General features: G+C 36.7%; 1 protein-coding gene across 2 annotated transcripts in view; it reads left to right on the forward strand.

Annotated features, from left to right (window-relative positions):
* The window catches only part of LOC127868537 (uncharacterized), a 46,797-nt gene that overhangs the window by 16,324 nt on the left and 6,142 nt on the right, over positions 1-24,331 (forward strand). For both annotated transcript variants that reach the window (XM_052410379.1, XM_052410380.1), the window contains exons 2-9: positions 9,082-9,253; positions 12,064-12,163; positions 13,618-13,695; positions 14,702-14,808; positions 15,145-15,915; positions 16,974-17,081; positions 17,604-17,693; positions 21,969-22,082. In XM_052410379.1, coding sequence (XP_052266339.1) covers positions 9,082-9,253; positions 12,064-12,163; positions 13,618-13,695; positions 14,702-14,808; positions 15,145-15,915; positions 16,974-17,081; positions 17,604-17,693; positions 21,969-22,082 — 1,540 coding nt within the window. The remainder of the gene's footprint in view (positions 1-9,081; positions 9,254-12,063; positions 12,164-13,617; positions 13,696-14,701; positions 14,809-15,144; positions 15,916-16,973; positions 17,082-17,603; positions 17,694-21,968; positions 22,083-24,331) is intronic.

Genomic DNA, 24,331 nt, shown 5'->3' on the forward strand with positions numbered 1-24,331 from the left:
TTAAATGCTCACACCTCACATAATAGATGATAAACAGTCTCTGGAGAAACCACAATAAGATTTCAATCTGGCAACATTCATTTTCATTTGTTCCTAGTTTCATAAGCACTTTTCATATTGAATCTGATAATTAAAGTTTTCATCATCATCCATTAATAAGCATTTAAAATGTATTTAAATTTTCTTTTGAAAACTCTCTTAAAATGCTGTGTGACCCTATGTCCAATTTTCTTTCAGAAAGTGTGTTTTTGTTTTGTCTCTTTTTAATTCACCCTAGGGCGTGATGAAGATACATAAAATAAGTATGTCAATGGAATTTCTGATTTTCTCATACATTATTTCAAGATAAAAGAGTTTTTATTTCGTGGAAAATATGTTTCAAACTTTAAGGGTATTGCACATGCTTGATAATAATTTCTTTGTGTCTCACATCACTGAAGCACTAGTTGCTATATATCTACTGTAGTGCAAATGTCAAATTAAGTATTTAACTTTACAAATAACATTTCATAATTATTTGATTATTTTATAACACGTTTTTCCTTACAAATCGGGTTAAATTTATCCCACGCTTATGTGCGACGGAGACGGCAACGGATTTGTGATCTGACCGCTGGAAAATAAGTTATGGTGGTTGGGAGGCAGCATGGTAAGAGATTTTCCTGCGACTGCAATTCGAAATAGGCTAATACCTACTGTGTCCCTTCAGATTTTGCTTTCATATTCGGTATGCATGTGTATCTAGACAACACCTTTCCATGCGCACACACTTGTTTACCCCTGTGACCTTGAGGTAGGCGTTCAGATTTGGAAATCTGAGACCCCGATTCGTAAAAGGCTTATAACTACCGTGTCTCGTTATATATTGCCTTCATATTTGGTATGCATGTGTATCTGGACGAAACCTTTCCATGCGCATACAATGTTTGACCCATGTGACCTTGACCTTGAACTTGAGGTCAGCGTTCAAGTTTTGAAATCTGCAACCGCGATTCGAAAACGTTTTATACCTACTGTGTCCCTTCAGATATTGCTTTCATATTTGTAACGCATGTGTATCTAGACAACACCTTTCCATGGGCATGACATTTTTTAATTTGGGGTCTGCGTTCAAGCTTCGAAATCTGCCACAGCGATTAAAAAAATCTCATAATGTCTGTGTCCCTTCATATATTGCTTTCATATTCAGGTTGCATGTGTATTTATACAATACCTTTTTGACCCCTGTGACATTGAACTTGAACGTATGGTGCGCATTTAGATTTTGGAATCTTTTATGTGGTTATCCGATGTTTTTTTCGTTCAAATTTGGATCCGGTAAGGGGACCCATTCACACAGAAAAAAAAATATATTTTTCCCAAATGGGACCTTAACATTCTCGCTTGAAGGTTTTCAAAAAATAATTATATTTGTTTATAAGTCTAAAGATGTTAATATCTCAAAGTCAAGCTCTATAAGTTTAACCTTAGGCAATATAATATTGAAATCACTATTATTATAAATTTCAAAGTATTTGTAAGCGTAAAATCTATAACGTAAATTTCCCAAATTTACTCAAAAAAGCGATATATCCCAATTTAAAGGGACCCGGCCCCACTCCTAAAATGGTGAAAATTAAAAAAAAAACACTGCAATCTCCGCAGTATGTCCGTCCTGGCCCCTATCTCCTTTTACACTATTAGGACAAGAACCTTGAAATTTACACACTGGGTAGCTATAAGCCTATGTGCGACAGTGCCCTATTTGGAAGTTTGATCTGACCCCTGGGTCAAAGGTAATGGGGGTAGGGGTGGGGCCGGGTCAGAGATTGTCACTCATTTTTTATGGTCATTTTTTATTAGCTTCTTAATTGCTACACAAATTTACTTCAAACTGATACTGAACATCTCTTATGACAATACGGTCAATCTCAACTATGCATGACCCCATTACCAACCATGGAGTACCCCTGGGCCAAACATGCGGCGTGGGGATACACGTCGGCCTCTGCTGCGCCATTTCTAGTTTCAATAAGTTGCCAGTTGCAGACATGGGATAATCATCATTGTTAATCTGTTATCATCATGATAATTAATTGATTACTTTTTTATTAATCATGGATTGAAAATTTATTATAGCCTTTGTATTACTTAAATAATAATTGTATAGATTACTGCTACAAACAGTCATGACTGATGATTATTTTATGATTACTCTATCATATGATTACCAAAAGGCAGATTCCATTTCAATTCATGAAGACACATAAAAACATCAGATACTTGCCAACTTGTCATAGTTAATTACTCAAGTGACGTAGTTCCCTGATAGCTCTCGGCCTGAGGGGTATTTCAAGGGATTAAGTCTGAACAATAGCTCTTAAGCGAAACTTGCCTACAACTGTTTTTGCGCCTATTTACATGATGTTCAAATACAATACCCCTTGATCCAAGGGATGTGTATTGTTATTTACACTTAAATGACTCACAATGTTTTGTTAGTACCAAAATAGTCATGTGACACTGGGGTCATAACATTAAAGTTAATTGTATATAACGTTTATTTGAGTTTTGTATAGTCTATTAAATTAATTATCTGCATTTAAGAAAAAATAAGTGTTGGAGCTAGGTGTGAAACAGTTAAGTAATCAGTCAAATAATTGATTTCATGATAATTTTAGTGAACCATGTTAACCCATGTAATAAGGTTTCTTTGTGAAAAAGCAATTCATGCAACTTCTGCGCCAGCGGGGAGACTCTGGCATTTTTTATCAATTCTGATAGAAGTCAAATGAGTGACCGTACTTTTGAAATGCATATGAACATCAAATGCAATAATCCGCAGACTACAACTCTTTGTGCAAACAAATAGAATAAGACTGGGATTTTTTTATAGATAAACACTGGTTGATAAAGGGTCTAGAAGCCAAAATATTATTAAAGACATACATTTATCCATTAAACATCAAGTTTGATCAGTTTGTTTGAGATTACCAACTAATAATTGATTAATGAATAATAACCGTTAATAATTTTTTTTTTGAATTTAAAATTGTTAATTTAATTGATTACTTTTTCGAGTAATTGGCCACATGTCTGCCCAGTATACATTCTGCCCTACAAAAAATGTTGCCGGAATTAAGAACACGACCGGTATATATGTGTGTGTCTGGTTGCTTTTTATTCCCCAAAAGACTACAGTTACTGTAGACATTTAGTTTTAACATAGTTCAATTGGTAGTATGTGAACAAGTCCCATTTTGTTTAAAAATAACTCACCACTGTGTAGCTTTTTTCACAGGTACTGTACAACGATCCAATAATATGATACTGATCTTCTTCTTATAAGATTATTTTTAAAGTAATGAAATATAAATACATAATATACTTTAATTGTAATTCATCATGATCAGCACTCAATCAAACTCTACAAAATTGTTAAAATAATCAATATTAATAATAATTATAATGCGAAAAGTGTACACTGTTGATTTTTATTTAATACACGTAATTGATCGCCTGATAATAAATGCCAATTTGGTGCAGTTGAACCAGCAACCAGTGTTTGATTCCCATTCTGGGTAAATTGTTTTGGTGGTGACAATACAATATAAGTGGGGCTTGAAACTAGAGCTGTAACGATTCGGTTCGATGCATCGAAAAACCGGTTCAACGCCGCCGATTCGATTTCGGCCAATTTCGATTCGATTCACTGCAATCCCGATTGATCTGCATTTTAAATCTTACTTTCCAAATCCGTCGACTAAACTTTCTTGTCATTTGTTATGCGTCCTTTGATTGGTCAGTAGCCAATATTGCATCCAATGAATAAATAACATGCTGAGCATTACATCAGCCGATCAAATGGCTTCTTGAACACGCTGAAAGACGCACCGTCAACATTTAAATCAAAAGAATGGGAACATTTTTGGTTTCGCAAAGGTTTTTATGCAAAGGAAACTTGAAAAACGTGTTTTGTTGACGTAAGTTGAAATCAGTCAGTAAGTTTATTTACGTTAATGTGTGCATTCTATTAAGAAGTAAACTGGAAGTTGTTTATATACTTACATGTTTGTTTTTGTTTTTCTGGTAAACACATGTGATAGATTGTACATTTTATGTTATATGAATAACTCAGCAAGATGTTTTGTTCAATAAATTTGTTTCTTATAAACAATGTGCGTTTTTAAATTTTATTTTAAAAAACACTTTATAGTACAGCATAATGACTTAATAAGTTAATAACAAATACCAAGCAGATTAGTTCATGCCATGGACAAACAAAAAATGAAATCTTTTGCAAAATAATCTGCAAAAGTTTAATTAGAATCGAATCGAAAATAATCGAATCGGACCATTTGGTATCGAAATCGAATCGAATCGAATGATGTGTGAATCGTTACAGCTCTATTTGAAACGTACTCTGGTTGACCCACATGGTTGAAGACCATGTCAACTTAAAATATTTTTTTCAGTGAGTAAGAGATTTATGCATCGAATTAAGATCTCTTTATTTAAAATTCTTCCCTTATTCTTCGAGTGTAAACTGCAGGAGCTCTAGGTCGATATATTGTCATAAGCACGATAATGCACATTCATCCTCACAAGCTGTCATTCAATTATTCAGGTCAGGATGGAACCAAGAACTACATAGATGCACACACGCACACAATTGTTCACATCCTGTTACTGTTCAAGCCTCAACAATGCAGCAGCCAAGCTATTGACCCTCCTGTCGCTGCACGTATGTACTCATAAAAGAACAGAAAATTAATGAAGAAAAATCCCACGTGAGTTCCGAGTTAAAACTTAATTTGATTAAAGCAACAAATAACTACAGTTCAACAACCCTGACAAGGTTTACTCAAACTGAAATAAGGTGTTAATTGTGTATTCAAAATGGGTCTGGATGACACATTATTCTTTGTTTTATTTGTGCTCCCAAATGAGCAACATGTATAAGATACTCAGTAAGAGTTTGAGAATATTCCATTTACTCCACTAGTACACCAACATGCACTTACTAATGATTTACATGGTTTCCTTACAAATGTTATTATAATAACCAAAAAAGAACTCTAAAACAAAAAAACACACAAACAAGCTGCTTCATAGATAAAGTTAATTTTAGACTTCATAAAAAAAATATTAATTTGATAATAAATCAAGATAATACGTCAATCAAATATTTATAAATTTATTGGGGGCGAAACCTCTGCACTAAAACTAAAATGGGGGTGGACGTCTGGGGAGGAAACGTCTTGGGCGGGGGAAACGTCTGTGGAGAAAACGTCTTGGGGGAACGTCCTGAAGCCCTCATTTTAAGTGGGAAATTGTGAAATTTTACCCATTTCATGGCATGCACAGTACATTCAAACAGAATACAATCCTAGTTTTGGCTACTTTACTCATAAACTTCATCCCTTTGCTGTGTTAATTACCTAGAAAAATTGTCTCCCATACGTTACGATTTTTCACAATTTACCTTCCAAATTCTGTTCTGTTTCTGCAGCGTGAAATATTGACTTCCGCAAAATGTGAAAACCTCCTTTTTGAATAGTCATAATGTCCTTGCTAAGGAGCTGTCGCTATTTTCAATGTTTTTTTTTTCCAAAAGTTTGAGACATTCTTTCTCAAACCTAACTCAAGAGATACATCTTATAGATACCTAATTGATTTTGTTAAGAACATGCAAAACAAACGCATAAATATTGCCTATAATTGTTCATATTCGCACTTTCTTTCATATTCGCGGATATGTGTCATATACGCATTTTAGACGGACTGTCCCCTGCCATTCAATTCTCATTTTTATGTGTGGATATAAATGAACTGTGACAAAATGCTCGTTCATAGAAATGATGAATTTTAACATGAATTTTAGACAAAAATTTGTCAGATTATCAAGTTATGTTACTCGCATGAGGATGTTTCAACGTTCTTTTTTAAATAAATCTGGTTGTCACATATTTTCGTGACCTTAAAATATTCAATATATTGCACGCCAATGATTTGATTAGATAAATAGATTTAAACATGAACCAGGGACCTATACAAACACATGTGTTTGTATAGGTTCCTTCATAAACTTTTCAAAGTTAATTAAAGAAAGAATATGGCCTCCATATAGCATCAGCTCAAACATATTGTTTACAAGCAATGTAATTCCATATGGACATATTTTTGTTTTATTTCTGGTTAGAAGGCCATGGAAAGGGTCTATATACATATATATTATAAAGTATATGATATAGTAGATCATAAATGAAAATTAATTATTTGAAAAAAAGGCGAAAGGCAAATTAAATAACTAAAACACAGCAGCTATAAAAACCAAAATATTGAATTTTGAAAGCTGGTACATGTCTAGAATTGATATTGTATTTTATTGATTACATTGATGTTTACTATATTTTCCATTTGACATACATATATGGTTACTAAAAAAGGTTTTTTATTTGTATTAAAGTTACATGGGGACCCCCAGTAAAGCTGCCATGGGCGTTTTTTGTAAATGTGAGATCGACAGGGGCTCCCGTCAAAACCCGTTGAAGTTTAATGGAAATGGATGTTTGACGGGAGAAGAAAATCAACAAACACTTTATTTTCTTATTTGAGTACTTATTTCTTACAATTATGACTAAATAATGTGTATTTGTAAACATTGAGACCGAAAACAAAGCATAGTATTTAAATAACATATTTTGTAAAATATAGGTACCATTCTCACGTCTGGAAAAAAAACTTCCACAGGAGAATTTCAATTCTTAACGGGGGGCCAAAATTGGATCTTTATCAACAAATAAGTCTACTTTCCAAAAACATTTTTTTTTTTTTCAATTATATGTATGTACTCATTGACCCCTACACATATGCAAAATTTCATTACAATTATTCAATAAATAAATAAAAATGTTAGCAAATAATCTGGATTTTCAAACTTAATCTGGATACTTTTTAATGATAATATGTAAATATTGGGCATATCCTTAAAAAATATACTGTACTGTATTATGTATATTGCTTAAGTCTCTCTTTGTATATACCAGTATAAAGCTGCGTAATGCTGAAGTTTGCAATCACCATGCATCTGGATCACTCATCATATTCGCATGTACTGACTACTGACTATATAAAATATGTATTTATTTATTTATTTGTATTAACATGTATTTATTTATTTATCAAAATTATTATGAAACTATATACAAATTTATGGAATTGTATGAAGCAGTATTGGTGAATAGGATATTATTAATTACCGTTAAAGACATTATAAAACGCATATTATCTGATTTCATTGTATGTCCCTGAAGTTGGGCATATAGTCATTTCTTTTTCGTCTCTCTATGTCTGTCTGTCCGTCATATTTTTGGGTTTTGAAACATGCTCAGAACTTCTATGTCACTTCAGATGTAACTTTCATCTTTGGTATGCATGCTTATATGGACAAGGCCTTTCCATATGCACACACAGTTTGACCTATTTGACCTTGATCTTGAAATTAGGGTCCGCGTTTAGGTTTTTAAAGAGTCGAAATGCATCTTGTGTTTCTTTATATGAATATTTTTGGATTCAAATTATGTCATGTGAACATCTAAATTAGAGTTAAGCCTTTTTTTACAAGTTGTTGGTCTGCCAGTAAGATAGATATTTATAATTATTATTGTTGTCATTTATAAACTTTAGATAAAATTGATGTCTGTATTCATTATGCGTGCTTATTTAAAGTACTATTGATGCTTGATATCTGTATCGCTTTACAAAGTAGCAGTAGTATATAATAATGATAATAATAATAATACATTTTTTCATTATCATTGTGAACGAATTTATGTTGTTATTTAATAATTCAGTAAACAAATATAATTTAAAGACATAGTGATACTGTTAGTCTACATCTATGTAAAACAAATGGAATAACACAGACAAAACACAATTTACTTACACTTATTTTTGGGCTTCAAAATTGACCCCAGCATTTTTCTATTTGGCTCCTTAAAATTTCAGTCCAGGGGATAATGTATTACCAAGTAGACAGTGATCGACAGTTGGCATGACGGCATTTGAAAGCAAATTCAATAGAATATGTTGTTAAAGGTTACAGCGAAATGACCTTATATGGTAGGCAAGTGGGGGTATTTCTTGTTACACTACACAAGCGTAAACGAAATGTGCAATGAATCCCGTCAAAACTGGATTTATGAATGTCAACCTATACAGAAAATTAGAGAGGGTTATACAAATTGGGCCCATGGCCATCTCACAATATATTGGACATTGTTCTATATCGGAGTTTCAGTGTACATTGCTTGCAGAACTGGTTTGAAAGCAATTTATATACTCCCAAATTATTTATAAATAGTTCAATGTGATTATTTTTTTCATCATCAACAGCTTATACATTTGATATGTAGTCATAACTATGGGTAAGCATATTAACTTTTTTTCACAAATATGTTTATTATTTGCATTAATAGTAAGTTAAAACTTACCATGACGTTTACATCAGGACATTACCTCACGCTTGAAGTCATAAAGGAGTTATTTCCCTTTCTTTTAAATAACTTTTAAAAGCTTCTTTTACTTTATGTTCATTTTTTACAACAATTCATCTGTGGCATGGAATACGCTTAATGTGACAGATTGTTGTTTTCTGGAAAAAAGAAATGTTGAATATGAAAATAAATGCACACTGCGGACTATGTTCCCAAACAAAGTTGAAGGCATTCAGTGCATTTGTATGTTTACATGGAAAACATTCATTTACTGTAACTTCATCATCTATCATGTAGTTGTAAAGTGAAAAAAATGCCACAAATGAAAACTGTGTGGGTCAGTGTTTCTAGTTGTCTCATGTGTTATTATCTCAAATGTGAAGGTGAGAAGACATAATCAGTAATTTCTTAAACTGTATCAGAACTGAATATGTATTTAAATAAAACTACTGACATTTTTAAAATACATCTATGCATAAAGATCTGGAAAGTTTATTCATGAATGCCATGAGAAGTTTGTATCCTATTGTCAGTGTTACATGGGTGCTGTGAAGTTTTATATATGAATGTAACAGTTTAAAAAAATGGTATATATTTCATCTAGGATCGATGTAGACAATGAGCTAGAAAAGATGGATAAAGATGTCAAGAAGAAGGAGAAGGCATTTGTGTGCAATAAGGAAGTCATCAATCCAGAGGATACAGGGGACGCAACAGGGCTCACAGAGGCAGAGAAGCAGGTGAAGGCAAACAGAGAAAAAGACAAGGGAAATGAGGTAAGTGCCAATAGCATGAACATTCTCACATTTTTAACTCAGAAGATGAAAAAATTCCTACTCATCTGACGTTGGCCGGCTCAGGAACATTCTTAAATATTAGATGAAGGAATATTTACATTTTCTTTCTCAAACATAGGGTTGAGTCAGACTTGAAACACATAAAAAGTTTTTGTAATTGAATATCATGGAAAACTTCATAAAAAATGAAAATCAAATCTGAGTTGAGTCAGAATATTGGCTTAAGCATGAAAGTGTTACTAGGCCAAGGAGAAGTGTAATAAGTTTGAGACAAAAAAAAAACATAGAGGTATACAATGACATTGAGGTAAGGGATAATGGATTTTGTTAAAGGCCAAAAACCAAGAGCTAAACAAGCATTGATATGATGGATGTGTGCGTTCGGTTTTGACAAAAAACAGCAATTAAATGAAGGCATTGAGGTAAGGGCTAGTGGAGTTGTTTCGGACCAACGATCAAAAGGTATATAAAGGCAATAAAGCAATTAGCGAAGTACAAAAGAGTGGTGAGTCTGTCTAAAATTGTTGAATGAGACTTCCATTGTATCTGTCTCTATTATATGTTTCAAATAGCACTATGAGGAACAATTTTAGCCTGATTCTAGGAAAGCTTAATATGTGTGTAAAGGGTCTGGTAGAATAGCCTGTGCAGTAAGCACAGGCAAATTATGAACAACACTTTCCTCTTAACCAAAATTTTGTTTACAAGGGACTTCCTTTAATAAAAGATTCACACGAGATGATAGTATCGTCTCGGATTAGCTTGTTTTGCGCAGGCTAATTTTAGATGACGCTTGAGGCTCATGCCTTGAGCCCAGGTTTTTCAGAACGCGGCTCATATAGTGTGTATGTTTGTGCAGTCGTTCCGGTCCAATGACTTCAAGGAGGCTTTGACATACTACTTCAGAAGTATCTCCCTGCTTATAACGTGTGTATGTTTGTGCAGGCGTTCCGGTCCAATTACTTCAAGAGGACTATTAAATACTACTTAGAAAGTTACTCCTTGCTTATATTGTGTGTATGTTTGTGCAGGCGTTCCGGTCCACTGAGATCAAGGGGGCTCTGACATACTACTCCTGAAGTATCTCCCTGCGTATATAGTGTGTATGTTTGTGCAGGCGTTACGGTCCAATGACTTTAAGGAGGCCCTGACGTACTACTCTAGAAGAATCTCCCTGCTTATATAGTGTGTATGTTCGTGCAGGCGTTCTGGTCCAATGATTTCAAGGAGGCCCTGACATATTACTCCAGAAGTATCTCCCTGCTTATATTGTGTGTATGTTTGTTCAGGCGTTCCGGTCCAATGACGTGAAAGAGGACATGACGTACTACTCCAGAAGTATCTCCCTGCTTATACAGTGTGTATTGTTTTGCAAGCGTTCCGGTTCAATGACTTCATAGGAGCCCTGACGTACTTCTCAATAAGTATCTTCCTGCTCATATATTGTGTATATTCATGCAGGCGTTTCGGTCCAATGACTTCAAGGAAGCCCTGACGTTCTACTCCAGAAGTATCTGGTCCACTTACTTCAAGGAAGCCCCGACGTTCTCCTCCACGAGTATCTCCCTGATTTTATATAGATAATACTAGGTTAGCGTTGAATACGGCGAGCGCGTTCGGTGTTCGAGCAACATAAACTTCTCTGTATTCAACGCTTATCCTAGTGTTCTATTTGTCCCATTTGATTTTGTTCAACATTTAACATAAATAGATCTAATAACCTTAACAATAATTTAAATTCATTCTTAAAAGCGCTTTTAATTTAACGAATGTAAGTGATATACATGTATTTCTTCTAGTACGCAAAATAGTCTTTAAAAAATTCACACACAAACTGTAAAACGAGAAAAAAAATAATCATACGCCTCAATTCAATTTTACGCAGCATTCGTCCAATATGGCGGCGATTGCTCCTGACAAAATGATGTCGATGTCAATATACATGTACATGTAGATTAACACACAGAGTCGTTCTTAACATAAATTATCAAAATACTATACTCGCCTTATTTTTTTCTCATAAAAGCTGCAGATTTTGATGGCCTTCACATTCTGTAGTTTGTGACCCAACAAAAGTTTATCCGTCATAGTTTTTCAAACTTTGAAACACTTGTTGCAAACGGGTTATTTTTACTGAATAGACATTTTTTGATCAAATAAAAAAGACAAGTTTATTCATCAAAGAAAATACCCTAACGTTTACAAACATCCAAAAGCAAAACAATTCGAATAGACTATTGAAACAAAATACACACCCTTCCATATGTTTTACACACACAATTTCACATCCAAACAGGCACTTACGTTCTGAACATCATTCATCAATAACACGAATAAGCTAGATCTACATGTAGATCTTAATCCTTCGTCTCACCGGTTCCAACCGAGGTTAGTAGTCAATAGAATATGCACTTCATAATTACATCCAGGATAAATTTACACGGAAATATGCGAGTCTTCGTGTACACCAGAAGATGATATCACATATTTTTGGAAAATGACGCAATAAGTATATCATTTTATGACGCCATCAATCAGCTGATTCATTAAACCGATGGCGAAAAAGTATGTCCCTTGACTAGATTTAAAGGTTGAATGTCTTATAATATGTGAAGCTAAAGTTTTCTCGACTCTAGAGATTTCTTAACAAAAATCAGTGGTAAAGTAATAAGTAGTCCGTGCACGCGACAGGTATATTCAACAAGGTGGAATACAGGCTAGTTTTTTTCACGAGGTGTTATACCGTCAATGCCAGTATAAAATAGGATAAAATGTGTATGTTTGTGCAGGCGTTCTGGTCCAAGGACTTCAAGGAGGCTCTGACGTACTACAGCAGAAGTATCAGCCTGCTCCCCACTGCTGCTTCATACAACAACAGGGCTCTCGCACGTATGCTGTTAATATGCCTTCAAAATTAAAAATGGCTTATTTAGTTAATTTGTTAAATTTAAAATCAAAAGTAATATATTTTGCATTTATGTATGCATTTAATTATTCTCAGCGTTCGGACCCTTGAAATAATTATAATTATTTGTTTCCAACTTTTAGATACACACAATATTTTTTTCATAAATACAGGTGTCTTAATTAAGAGAAAACTATAGATGTGTTCGTAAGAAACACTGAAATTTATTACATTGACAATCAGATATGGGTATGCTATTTGCATCAATTGTTTCAAAGAATAATACATCATGCTTGTAAAATGTCACCCTGTACAGTATAAATTACTTCAAGATATCCTATACTATAAAGGGATGGTCAACCAGATTGCTCTATATCACAAAAATATCAAAGTTCTTTAATACTGTCATTAAATGCTTTATATTGATAAATTTAATCATAACATGTAAAAATATCCAGTAAAACATCAAGAATAAAATTGAATTGAATAAAAAAAGAAAACTTGTAACCCTCAACAGGGCTCGAGCCACTGACCCCTGGAGTCCTGGGGTAAAAATTCTCCCATTAAGACCACTCGGCCATCCATGCTTATACAATTAGGCTTGTATTGTATACTTTATATAAGAAACTCTCGTGGTTTCACAAAATATAACAACAACATAACTCTCCAAAGTACCTGTTTGACATAGATTAACTCATTAAAATTATAATACCGAATATACTAAAAATATTAACACTTTTAACATTTTTCTTGTAATGGTATATACCAGTCGTGATTTTTTAATCATTATAAACTAATAATTTTCAAACAATACGGTACTTTAAAACTTTTCTTTTTTTCGTGATATATAGCAATCTGGTTGACCATTCCTTCACGTCGTTGTCTGAAAGCATTTTATATTACCGGTACATGTATATTTTGTTACTACCGAAATACGCAACTGGTCAATCGCCTTCAGGCATAATTCTGTTAGGTTTGAATACCTTAATCTGGTTGTAAAAACCAATAGTCGCAGTGATAATCACACAAGGGCAAATCTTCTAGTATAATTCAATCGTTAAATAAACTTTAAGAAAATTTAGAGTCCTTAATTATGGACGAAAACCTTTAATGAATTCTGCTAAAAAACGGGGACAATAAAAAATTTAGATTGTTCATAATCTTAGAATTTCGGTCACATATACCTCAAAAGTAGTGCTTGATCATACTTTTGACATTGCTAAATAAACAGCTAAGAAATGGGGAAAATATGGAAGGTTGTTAACATACAATGTTATTATTTCTGACATTCCTAAATTTTATAGTTAAGTACATTTTCTTAAACTTTAATTTTTGATATAGGACAACATTACAATAGGACATATGAAAAGAAAGAACAATTGATCAAATTGTCTTAATATTGTTAAAACATCTAGCATAGTTTTGTTTATACTTGCAGACTTGAAACTGTCTCAGTGGCATGAGGCAATATCGGATGTGAATACTGTGATGGAAATGGAACCAGACAATGTTAAAGGTAGGAACCAGACAATTTTAAATGTATGAACCACACAATTTTACATATAGGAACCAGACAATGTTAATGGTAACAACCAGACAATGTTAAAGATAGGAACCAGATAATGGTAAATGTAAAAACAAGACCATGTCAATGGAAGGAATTAGACAATGTTAAAAGTAGGAACCAGACAATGTTAAATGTAGGAACCAGACAACGTTGAAGGTAGGAACCAGACAATGTTGAATAGAGGAACCAGACAATGTTAAAAGTAGGAACCAGACAATGTTGAAGGTTAATGGAAGGAACGAGACAATGTTTAAGGTAGGGCCCAGACAATGTTAAAGGTAGGAACCAGACAATGTTAAATGTAGGAACCAGACCATGGTAAAGGTATGAACCAGACATTGTCAAAAGTAGGAACAAGACAATGTTTCAAGTAGGAACCAGACAATGTTTAATGTAGGAACCAGACAATGTTAAGGATAAGAACCAAACAATATTAATGGTAGCAACAAGACACTGTTGAATTTAATCATATATCGAAACCAAACGAAAATAAAACAAGAGCTTTGTCACAGACATTTAGTGGGTTTCCTTTTCCCCAAATAAAGTAGTTGATATTTTTCGCCTGATTGTGTTAATTAACCAGTAATTGAGCAACGTTCTGGAAAAACAGGGCTGAATGCAAGTTTTAAGGTGTCGTCCCATATTTAAGCTGCTTATATTTTTTAGTTTAAAGGAAGTCTCCTATCAGCAAAATCTAGTTAGGCGGCAAGTGTCATCCCTTCTTAAAATGTGTGCACTACACGGCTTAACTAGGACAATATGTTACGCAAATGTAGTATGCCCAGTTAACCAAGACTGGGGCTCAATTGGTGCCTGACAAAGTCTTAGATCCCTCAAATGATATTTGATTAGGTGTCATCATTTACTGTCCACTCCAACTATACCACTGTTCCATACATTTACAAACGTATAACATCATCAAGGTACATTAATGTAACATGTATTTCATGTTCAGCCCTTATGAGACGTGGCATAGCCTACAAAGGCCTGAAGATGTTTGAAAAGGCCCTGAGAGACATGTTAGTTGTAGCCATCATAGAACCCCAAAACAAAAAGGCAAAGGTAATTCACGTATGTGCATAATTTTGTTAAAAAATATGTGGACAATTGTGCTTCATATCTTGGTATTTTACCACTATTTGTTTTAGAGCTGTTGAAACGTTTGTTAGGAAGAAGGGCGTTTAATTTTAACTGATGTCACCAATTCAATTGGCATGTTAGTTGTAGTTTACAGAATATTCTTACGCGTTTTTATATTTGATTTGGCAAGATTCTTTAATCTTTGTGATAATAATTAGAATAACAGATGCAAACTTGTAATGAAGGCGGTAATTATCTTATGCCATGAATAATTTTATGCATTATGGTTGTCTGAATTGCTACGTAATTGAATTTAAGGAGGCTGTAGCAGAACTAACCAAAGCAAACAATGAGAAGAAGAAAACAGGCAAAAGAATGAAGACCGAAGATCAAGAAAAATGTACCTCCAAGAGAGGTTATCAATCCCAAAAGGGAGAGAATTATATTGGAAAGGGAGATCACTTGACAAATGCTGGACATGTCAATGGTCTTAATGAAGCTAAGAAGCCTGCTAGAAGAATGACAATTGAAGAAGTTGAGGATGACGGTGATAAGAACAATGAAATTGAAAAGCATATAGAAAGGCACAGACCAAAATGCAATGAAGAAACTAGGCTTGAGTCCACAGAATGTACAATCGCAAACAATAACAGTCAAAGAGCAAAAGTCATATGGAATGAAGATGAGGTGAATGAAAGTGATGACAATGCACGTACTGAAGTTCTAGTTGTAGAACACGAGTTGGTAGCTAGTGATAGGGTGATAACTAAATCAAACAGTACACATCAGCTGGCGAATGGTTTAGTTGAAATGACAAATTGTGAACAAAAGAATGAAAACAATGATAGAAGTAGCTCTCTTGTTGAAATCACTGTTCAGCAATTGGCTACCTCTAAGACATCTTTCAGCCAATCAAATGCCAGTTCACAAATGAGCAGCCAATTAGATGTCAGTTCAGAAACTAAAACCCAATCACATGCAAGCACAGGTTTTGTTGACAGCAATGATTGTCAAAAGAATGTTCCAAAAGAGTCCCCAAAGGAGTTGTTTGAAAAACTGAAAGCAGAAGGAAACGCATTAGTTAAACAGGTGCTTGTAATTTTAAGCTCAACTATTCAACTAGTAAATAGTCTGAGCTATTTTTTTATGCTATTATGAGCCATTTTCTATGGAAATCGGCCTAATGCAAGTTCTAAAAGTGTTATCCTAGATTACCTTGTTCAGCGCTCACAGTCTAGTCAGGGACAACACTTTCACCTTTTTAGTGTATTTTGCCTTTAAGAGAAGCCTCTTATAAGCAAGAAACCAATTTAGGCAGAAAGTATCGTCCCTGATATCCTGTGAAGATTTCACAGGCAAATCAGAGGCTATACTTTATGCACATTAATTAAGCCCCGTTTAAGAGCGAGGTTCGTTTCTTTGTTTGAGTATCTGTTTCGTGCTTATTCAAGTCACGTCAGTTACAAATATAAGTTGAACCAAAATGGCAAACAGTAGAAAGATGAGATGACTGCTTTTGGTTTTTTCCGTGCATTTAATATTTGAGTACAAATCAGATTGTCTTTTGTAAAGTGTAGTTTAAATTGTAGCTTCAAATATTGCTTTGTAAAATCCCTATAAAAGTAAACAAATTTTCACAAAATCATTGTTTATTGAAAGAAATACAACAAAACTACATCAATACTATCAGCTTTGCACATGCACTGATATCTGACGTCTTATCTTACTCTCTAAGGATGTTATATCGTTGAAGCAAGATTTCCTTGTTTTTGATTGCACCATTACAATGTTCTGATGGATTAATAAAAATGTCTTCTTCGGTTAAAATCTGTCAAAGACAATGGTCAGTCTCAGGAATGATGTTTACAAGGCGATTCGGCAATCAATCATGTCTTATCATTTTATAACACTTCTGATCCGTTTTTGAAAAAGGTCATTTTTTGAGATTCGTTCTAATATAAACTGAATGTGCATTAAGTTACTTCAAACATTTGTCTGTGCATTATACACAGTGTGTTTTTGGTTAATAGAGACTTCCATAAAAGTGAAAAGTGTGGTCCCTGATTGGCAAGTGGAGACTGAAAATCTTCAATAACACTTTATATACATGCATTTAGTCCAATTTTCCTATATTTTCTTTGGTACAGGGCAAGTTCAAGGAGGCTATTGTCCTTTACACGCAGTGTGATGAGACCCTGCCCGACCAGACAGTTGTGTACACCAACAGGGCCTTATGTTACATCAGGAACAACCAGGTACCGCAGTTTCACTTTCTCTTTGCATAATTTATTGTCTATAAAATAAAAAAGTGAAATCAGTTCGTTTTGTGCTGGGCAGCTTAGCACACATGGATAGTAGGGTGCTTGATTTAAAATGTGAGTATTGTGTCTTTATTCTCAAGTTTTATCATAATCATTCATGAAAATATTATATACCTGATATAGCTAAAGAATAATAACATTTGGTAGCTCAATCCACGTAATGGGGATTTAAATAACATTATGATACTTGTTTTGTGAAAACTGTGCTTAATGCATGTATGTAAAGTGTCAAACACGATTAGCCTTTGCAATCTTAACAGGCCTATCAAGGGCGGCACTTAACCCTTCTTTAGTATTTTTCAATTGACGAATGTTTTCCGTAACAGAGAGTTAAGACTGAAAAGCTAATCTGGGAAGGGGACATAACCCAAATGCATTAAGCCAAATTTTCTCCATAATGGCTGATATGGATTTAAATCACAGCATTTATCTATGGTTTTGTACCTCCTGTTGCAGGCCACGGAAGCAGAGGGTGACTGTACAAGGGCGTTGGCACTGGAGAAGGACAATGTTAAGGCCCTTTTCCGACGGGCGCAGGCAAGAAAGGTACACATTTCATTCTGCACCTGCACAAGTTTAATTATTTATCTAACATATTATTATCCGTGTTATTTTCATTGTATTGTTATGTAAATTATGCCCCCAAAACACGGTTCTTGTGGTCATGTGAAGGCACAGCGGTATACACACCCTTCCTACTAGCTGCACGCCGGATTACTGATACCCATTCTGCGGAGAATGGTCAGATGTTATCTGGCGTTAGGCTAGGAACCATATGACGTTACAGAGCCGAAATTGGGGAAGCATATCGTCTAGATATTGTTCCCGTGGCTCTTTGGCGTCTGTTCGAAGTAGGGAGAGTACGGCTTGCCGCGACTTTTCCCCACCTGTCCTAGACCACGTGGGCCGGCCACCGGTCGGCCCTTGACCGGTCCGGTAACTAGTCAGCTAATGACCGGTCCGGTCACCAGTCAGCTAATGACCGGTCCGGTCACCAGTCAGCTTATAACCGTCCCGGTCACCGGTCATTCAATGACTAGTCCGAACATCCTTTAAACAGTCCGGTAAACCGGTCAGCTTACCGGTCACCGGTCAGTCTATGCCAGGTCCGGGCACCGGTCAGCCCTTGACCGATCCGGTCACCGGTCAGCTTATAGCCGGTCCGATCACCGGTCTCAGGGATGTGGTCTCATCACGAGTCCCACCTGCACATCAACAATCGCGAAATGCGAGTCGTCCTCGACCACGTGGCTCCGGCCGCCGGTCGGCCTTTCACCGGTCCGGCCACCCGTCAGCTTATGACCGGTTCGGCCACCGGTCAGATTATGACCGGTCCGGTCACACGTAAGCTTATGACCAGTCAGGTGCTGGTCAGCTAATGACCGGCCCTGTAACCGGTCTTTATATTAAGGTCCGGTCAGCGGTCAGCCTTTGACCGGTCCGGTCACCGGTCATATTTAACCGGCCCGGTTACCGGTCATTCTAAACCTTTGACCAGTTCAGCAACCGGTCCGGCAACCGATCGGGTGACGGGTCAGCTAATGCCAGGTTCGGTCACAGATTAGATTATGACCGGGCCGGACAGCCCCTAAGGACCTGGCTGAGCCTTAACCACTTGAAGACGGTATAAGCTGCAAGTCCCCGGTACCCGACCAGAACACCGGTTTTGACCTCCGATGCCGGTTTTACCAGTCATGGCCAGACAACTGCACTTCGCAAATCGATGGCTCCAAATAACTTCGTACGCGTGGGTTCATTTCCTTATTACAAAAGGACACACTTTTCAATTCGAAAAAAGGTCATACTTCCCCGCGTCCCCGTAGATCTGGTATCTCCGTCTCCACAAATTCCAGATTCTATTCTCGGACTTCTGGAAAAACAGGCGGTAGAAAGGGTTAACGGCTCTTATTCTCCAGGATTTTACAGTCGCCTTTTTCTGGTTCAAAAGAAAAGCGGCTCCTTGAAACCGGTCATACACTCAAAAGTATTTTAAAGCCTCAAGCGTGGAAACATATCGTCAAGATCTAGCTCCCGTGACTATTTGACGTCTGGCCGGAGAATTGAAAGACCGGCTTGCCTCGACTTTCTCCACCCGTCCTCGACCACGTGGCTCCTGCCAACCGTTCAACTTATGACCGGCCCGGTCACCGGTAAATCTATGACCAGTCCGGTCATCCTTTGACCGGTCCGGTCACCGGTCAGTCTAGCTTGGTACGGTCACTGGTTAGCTCTTGGCCGGTCCGGTCACCGGTCAGCTTATTACCGGTCCAGTCACCGGTCTAAGGGATGTGGTCTCCTCATGAGTCTCATCTGCGCAACAACAATCTTGAAATGCAAGCAGTCTATCAAGCTGACCCTGTATCTCATTTCCAATCACATCTTCGGGACTCCTGTGTTATGGTGTCAACAGACAACACATCAGTCGTGGCCTACATCCAGGCATAGAGGAAACACACTATCTTTCCCTGTATCTGGAAACCAGGCATTTACTCGTTCTTTGCAAGAGCCTCAACATCTCTTTCTCGGCCAAACACATACCAAGTCGTATCAACGCCCTGGTGGACGGTTTGTATCGTAAACACAATTTACTTCCTTCGAAGTGGACACTTCATCAGGAAGTGGCCAACCAGAGTTTTCTCACGTTCGGTTATCCACTGGTCGACCTGTTTGCGACCAGTGACAACCGCAGACTTCCTCTGTACGTGAGGCCAGTTTTCGATCCAGCAGCGCGGGTGGAAGATTCGCGTTCGTTCGCTTTGGACCAACTAAACGCTAACGCATACCCCCTCCTAATTCACCCAATCTTGGAGAAAATCAGGGTGAGCTCTTGGTGGCCCAGAAGATCCTGGTTCAACGACCTTCTCAGTATCTTGTGCGACTGTCCCAGGAAACTTCCTCACAAGTCAAATCTCCTATCTCAGAGAGACAGACTTCATGCGGCTCCAGACAAGTTCCACCTACACGTCTGTCCGTTATCCGGCAATACCTGCAGAATAAACGTTTTTCTGTTGGGGCTTCAACCCACTGTTGCCTCTGCAAGGAGAAAGTCCACCAGAACAGTCTACAATGGTCGCTGGAAGCTCTTTTCTGACTGGTGCATTCGACGGAAAATTTATCCCCTCAATCCCTCTGTTAGACACATAGCGGATTTACTCATCTACCTCTTAAATGATAAGAAACATTCTCTTTGCTCCATAGAATAATACAGAATTATGCTTTCGCATACTTTGGCCTTTCGTAAGTCATTACAAGTCTGTGCTGACCCAGCCATTTCGGAACTCATCCGAGCCATAGAACTTCAACGCCCTGTTTCTCGTTCCCTTACCTCAAAATGGGATATGTCTTGTTTTCACTGGTCGCTTACTAAGGCTCTCTATAAACCACTTGATCAGGCTTCTTTACAGTGCCTTACCTGGAAGACCGTTTTCCTTCTTACTACGGCTTCTGCCAAACGGAGATCAAGTGAAATCCATCCTCATTATGTCGAAGACGGCCATCTTCGTTTTAATTCGATGGCTCCGTCACTTTGTTGTGTCAGCCAGGATAATGTGTAAAAATCAAGTCCCCTCTAAGGCTTCTAAACCCTTCAAGGTCCAAAGTCTTTGTAGAAATTGTGGACATGAACATGAAGATAGACTCCTCTGCCCATTCAGGGCTTTGAAGTTCTACCTAAGCAGAGTTAAGTCCATTCGAGGTTCGCACAAGAGACTCTTCATTCCCTTAAAAGAGGGGGGCGATATGTCTGCGGCTACTATTTCTCGTTGGGTAGACTCGACTTTAAGCTGACTCTCCTCTCTCATCTAAGGTATCTTGCCTTTTGAAGATCAAACCTCATAAATAACGAGCTCTGTCGGCTTCGTGGGCGTATATTTAATCACACCACACTCTCCGACGTGCTCCACGTTGCTTCCTGGAGGAATCCGAACATCTCCTTCTTTTATCTTAGTTCTCTGGAGTGCCAACAAGACAACTTGTATTTGTTGGGCCTCTTTGAGGTTTAAAAAACGGTAGTGTCTTCTACGATATAGGCAGATTTACGCTTATCCGAGAGGTAAGAGTCAATACCTTACGAACGAACATTACCTGATAACACTGGATATGGTTATGATAGATAATTACGTATTTCGGACATTAAAACATTTTTTTTTCAAATAAAATTTATTTTAATTAATTAATACTTACCATCTATCATTGAGTCCCACCTCCCAACCCGCTCTTCGACTAATACTTTTTTTTAATCGGAAGAAGAATGATTATGGGTAACACCGGTTTAGCTAAGCCACGTGTCATTATATTTTCCGGGTTAGTCTAAATCGCGAGCAATGTAGGTGACAGCTCCAGAAAATTCCGGATAATTAACCCACCTTCGGAGAAAATAGCTGATGATAGCAGGTGAGTATTTAGTAATTAAAATGAATTTTACTTGAAACATTTGTTTTCTATGATTTAAGTTGAATGGCCTATAAATATATCCGAGACTATACAAGATTCCAACATGAAACTTCATGGGTGTATAAATACCAATGAGGAGAATCGCAATCATAAAAGCAATAAACCTACACTTTGTTATTTTGCAGTTATTGCACTTATCTAAAACCTGCACGTCGGCCTGTCAAAAAAAGAAAGTTAGGCTAATATTATCCTTTGTTTTATGGTTTTATGCATACATACGTTCATGTAACAACTCTTGTCATAACCTTTTATTTTTATTCTTCACCTTTTAATAAACACAATTAATTTGACTGGGTATATCAATTCAACAAATGTGCTTGTTATGACTAAGCCCTTGTTCCCTCCTAATATTTTCTTTCTGTTTGACAGATTATGAAGAAGCACCGTGAGGGCATAGAAGACCTCAGCCATCTATTGAAGGTGGACCCCAAGAACACGGCAGCAAAGCAGGAGATGGAAGTGCTCAAGAACTACTGGGTTTCGGTTGGTAGCTTTAGGACGGGGAATAGATCATTCTTATACTTTATGAGACTCCTGGAAATGGAGAATACATAGTTCTTATATTATATGAGACAACTGGGGACGCGGAATAGAAAGTTCTTATACTATATGAGACACCTAAGGACGGGGAATAGATGGTACTTATTATATATGAGACACTTGGGGACAGGGAATAGATAGTTCTTATACTATATGATGCACCTGGGGACAAGTAATAGATAGTTCTTAAGTAATAGATAGTTCTTATACTATATGAGACACATTGGGGACGGTGAATAGACAGTTCTTATACCATATGAGACGCGCTATGGAAAAACAGGGTTAAATGCACGTGCGTTAAGTGTTTTCAAGATTAGCCTGTTCAGTTCTCACAGGCAAATCAGTTAGGACACTTACCCCTTTAATGGTATTTTCCGTTTTCAAGGAATATTGAAAATTAAGTTAAGGTTGAAAGTATTTTTCCTGATTCACAGGCTTATCAAGGACCACTTACGCATTAATGGGGCCTCTTGACGTTTTGTTAAATAGACAAAATAAATAAAAGTTGTTTGAAATTCGCAACTTTTCGTTGAAGTTACGATATTTGTGAGGAAACAGTTATACTATACATTTACCATGCTCTAAAATAGCCATTATATGCATCTTTTGATTTTGATTTAAAACCCTAAAAATTATAAATTATTGCAACGCGAAAAAAAAAATGATTTGAAGAGTTCTGTTGTTGTAGTTGTATTTTGTGAAACTACGAGGATTTCTTATATAAGACGTAAAATACTTCACTCATTGTAAGAGCACGTTATGGCCGAGTGGTTTTAATGGGAGACTTTATACTTCAGGACTCCAGGGGTCAGTGGTTCGAGCCCATTGAGGAATACATTTTTTTAAATTTCATTCTTGATTTTTAACTGGTGATTTTTTAGATCCAATGTTTTAATTCTTCAATATAAAGCATTTAATGACAAATTTCTATACATGCCAAAATCTTTGAAAAGGCCCCTTTAAGCTATTTTCAAGAACGAGACTCAAATAAACGTCCTATGAAAATATGTCAAATCTTATGGGGTATTAGTCCATTCCCTTTAATGTTATTGGAGTGAACGCCTTCTTCTTACTGAGTCAGACTATGGTCCGTTCGCAAAAAGAATCAGTACTTGTTGTATTGTTTTAAGAAGTTTCTCTATATAAGGCGGAAATTAGTGATTTGTATTGAAGCAGAATTCTGATTTTGGATGCAAGCATTTTCAATATTGCCACGTGTGACTCCTCAAAATCATGTTCCTAGCATTAATTTGATGCAAATGTTATAATGAAACTACCATAAAATGTTTTTTAATGTCTCCGGATCGAATAGTCGGGGGTAAATTGTTTGTTGCCTGTCTGTCCGTCCGTCTGTCTGTCTGTCTGTCTGTAAGTCTGTCTGTCTGTCTGTCTGTCTGTCTGTCTGTCTGTCTGTCTGTCTGTCTGTCTGTCTGTCTGTCTGTCTGTCTGTCTGTCTGTCTGTCTGTCTGTCTGTCTGTCTGTCTGTCTGTCTGTCTGTCTGTCTGTCTGTCTGTCTGTCTGTCTGTCTGTCTGTCTGTCTGTCTGTCTGTCTGTCTGTCTGTCTGTCTGTCTGTCTGTCTGTCTGTCTGTCTGTCTGTCTGTCTGTCTGTCTGTCACTTATATTTATATCTTCTTTCTTTATCTAGATCGACTCTAAGTTTGAGGAGTTTTCTGTAACACTTTGTTCTATCTTTCCGACCTTTTTGTCATCCCTTGGGTTTTCTTACATTATTAGCATGTTGCACTCCTGGTATAGCATCGTCTGGTGAGTTCGGACGGCTCATTATGTTTTTCACAGTTTTTAATAGGGTTTGATCTTTGGTTCGTTAATTCCTTTTATTACGCCTCCAATTATGTCTTTGTTTTCTATGCTCTCCGTCATGTTCTCAACAGTTTTTATCACACCTTTGTCTTTTTATGACCACGGATCGAATGATCGGGGTATATTGTTTTTGATATGTGTGTCTGTCTGTCTGTCTGTCTGTCTGTCTGTCTGTCTGTCTGTCTGTCTGTCTGTCTGTCTGTCTGTCTGTCTGTCTATCTGTCTGTCTGTCTGTCTGTCTGTCTGTCTGTCTGTCTGTCTGTCTGTCTGTCTGTCTGTCTGTCTGTCTGTCTGTCTGTCTGTCTGTTTGTCTGTCTGTCTATCTGTCTGTCATTCCCTGCTTCTAAAACACATTGTCTTCCAATTAATT

Source organism: Dreissena polymorpha, chromosome 2 (genome assembly GCF_020536995.1).
Source record: "Dreissena polymorpha isolate Duluth1 chromosome 2, UMN_Dpol_1.0, whole genome shotgun sequence".
Classification (NCBI taxonomy): domain Eukaryota; kingdom Metazoa; phylum Mollusca; class Bivalvia; order Myida; family Dreissenidae; genus Dreissena; species Dreissena polymorpha.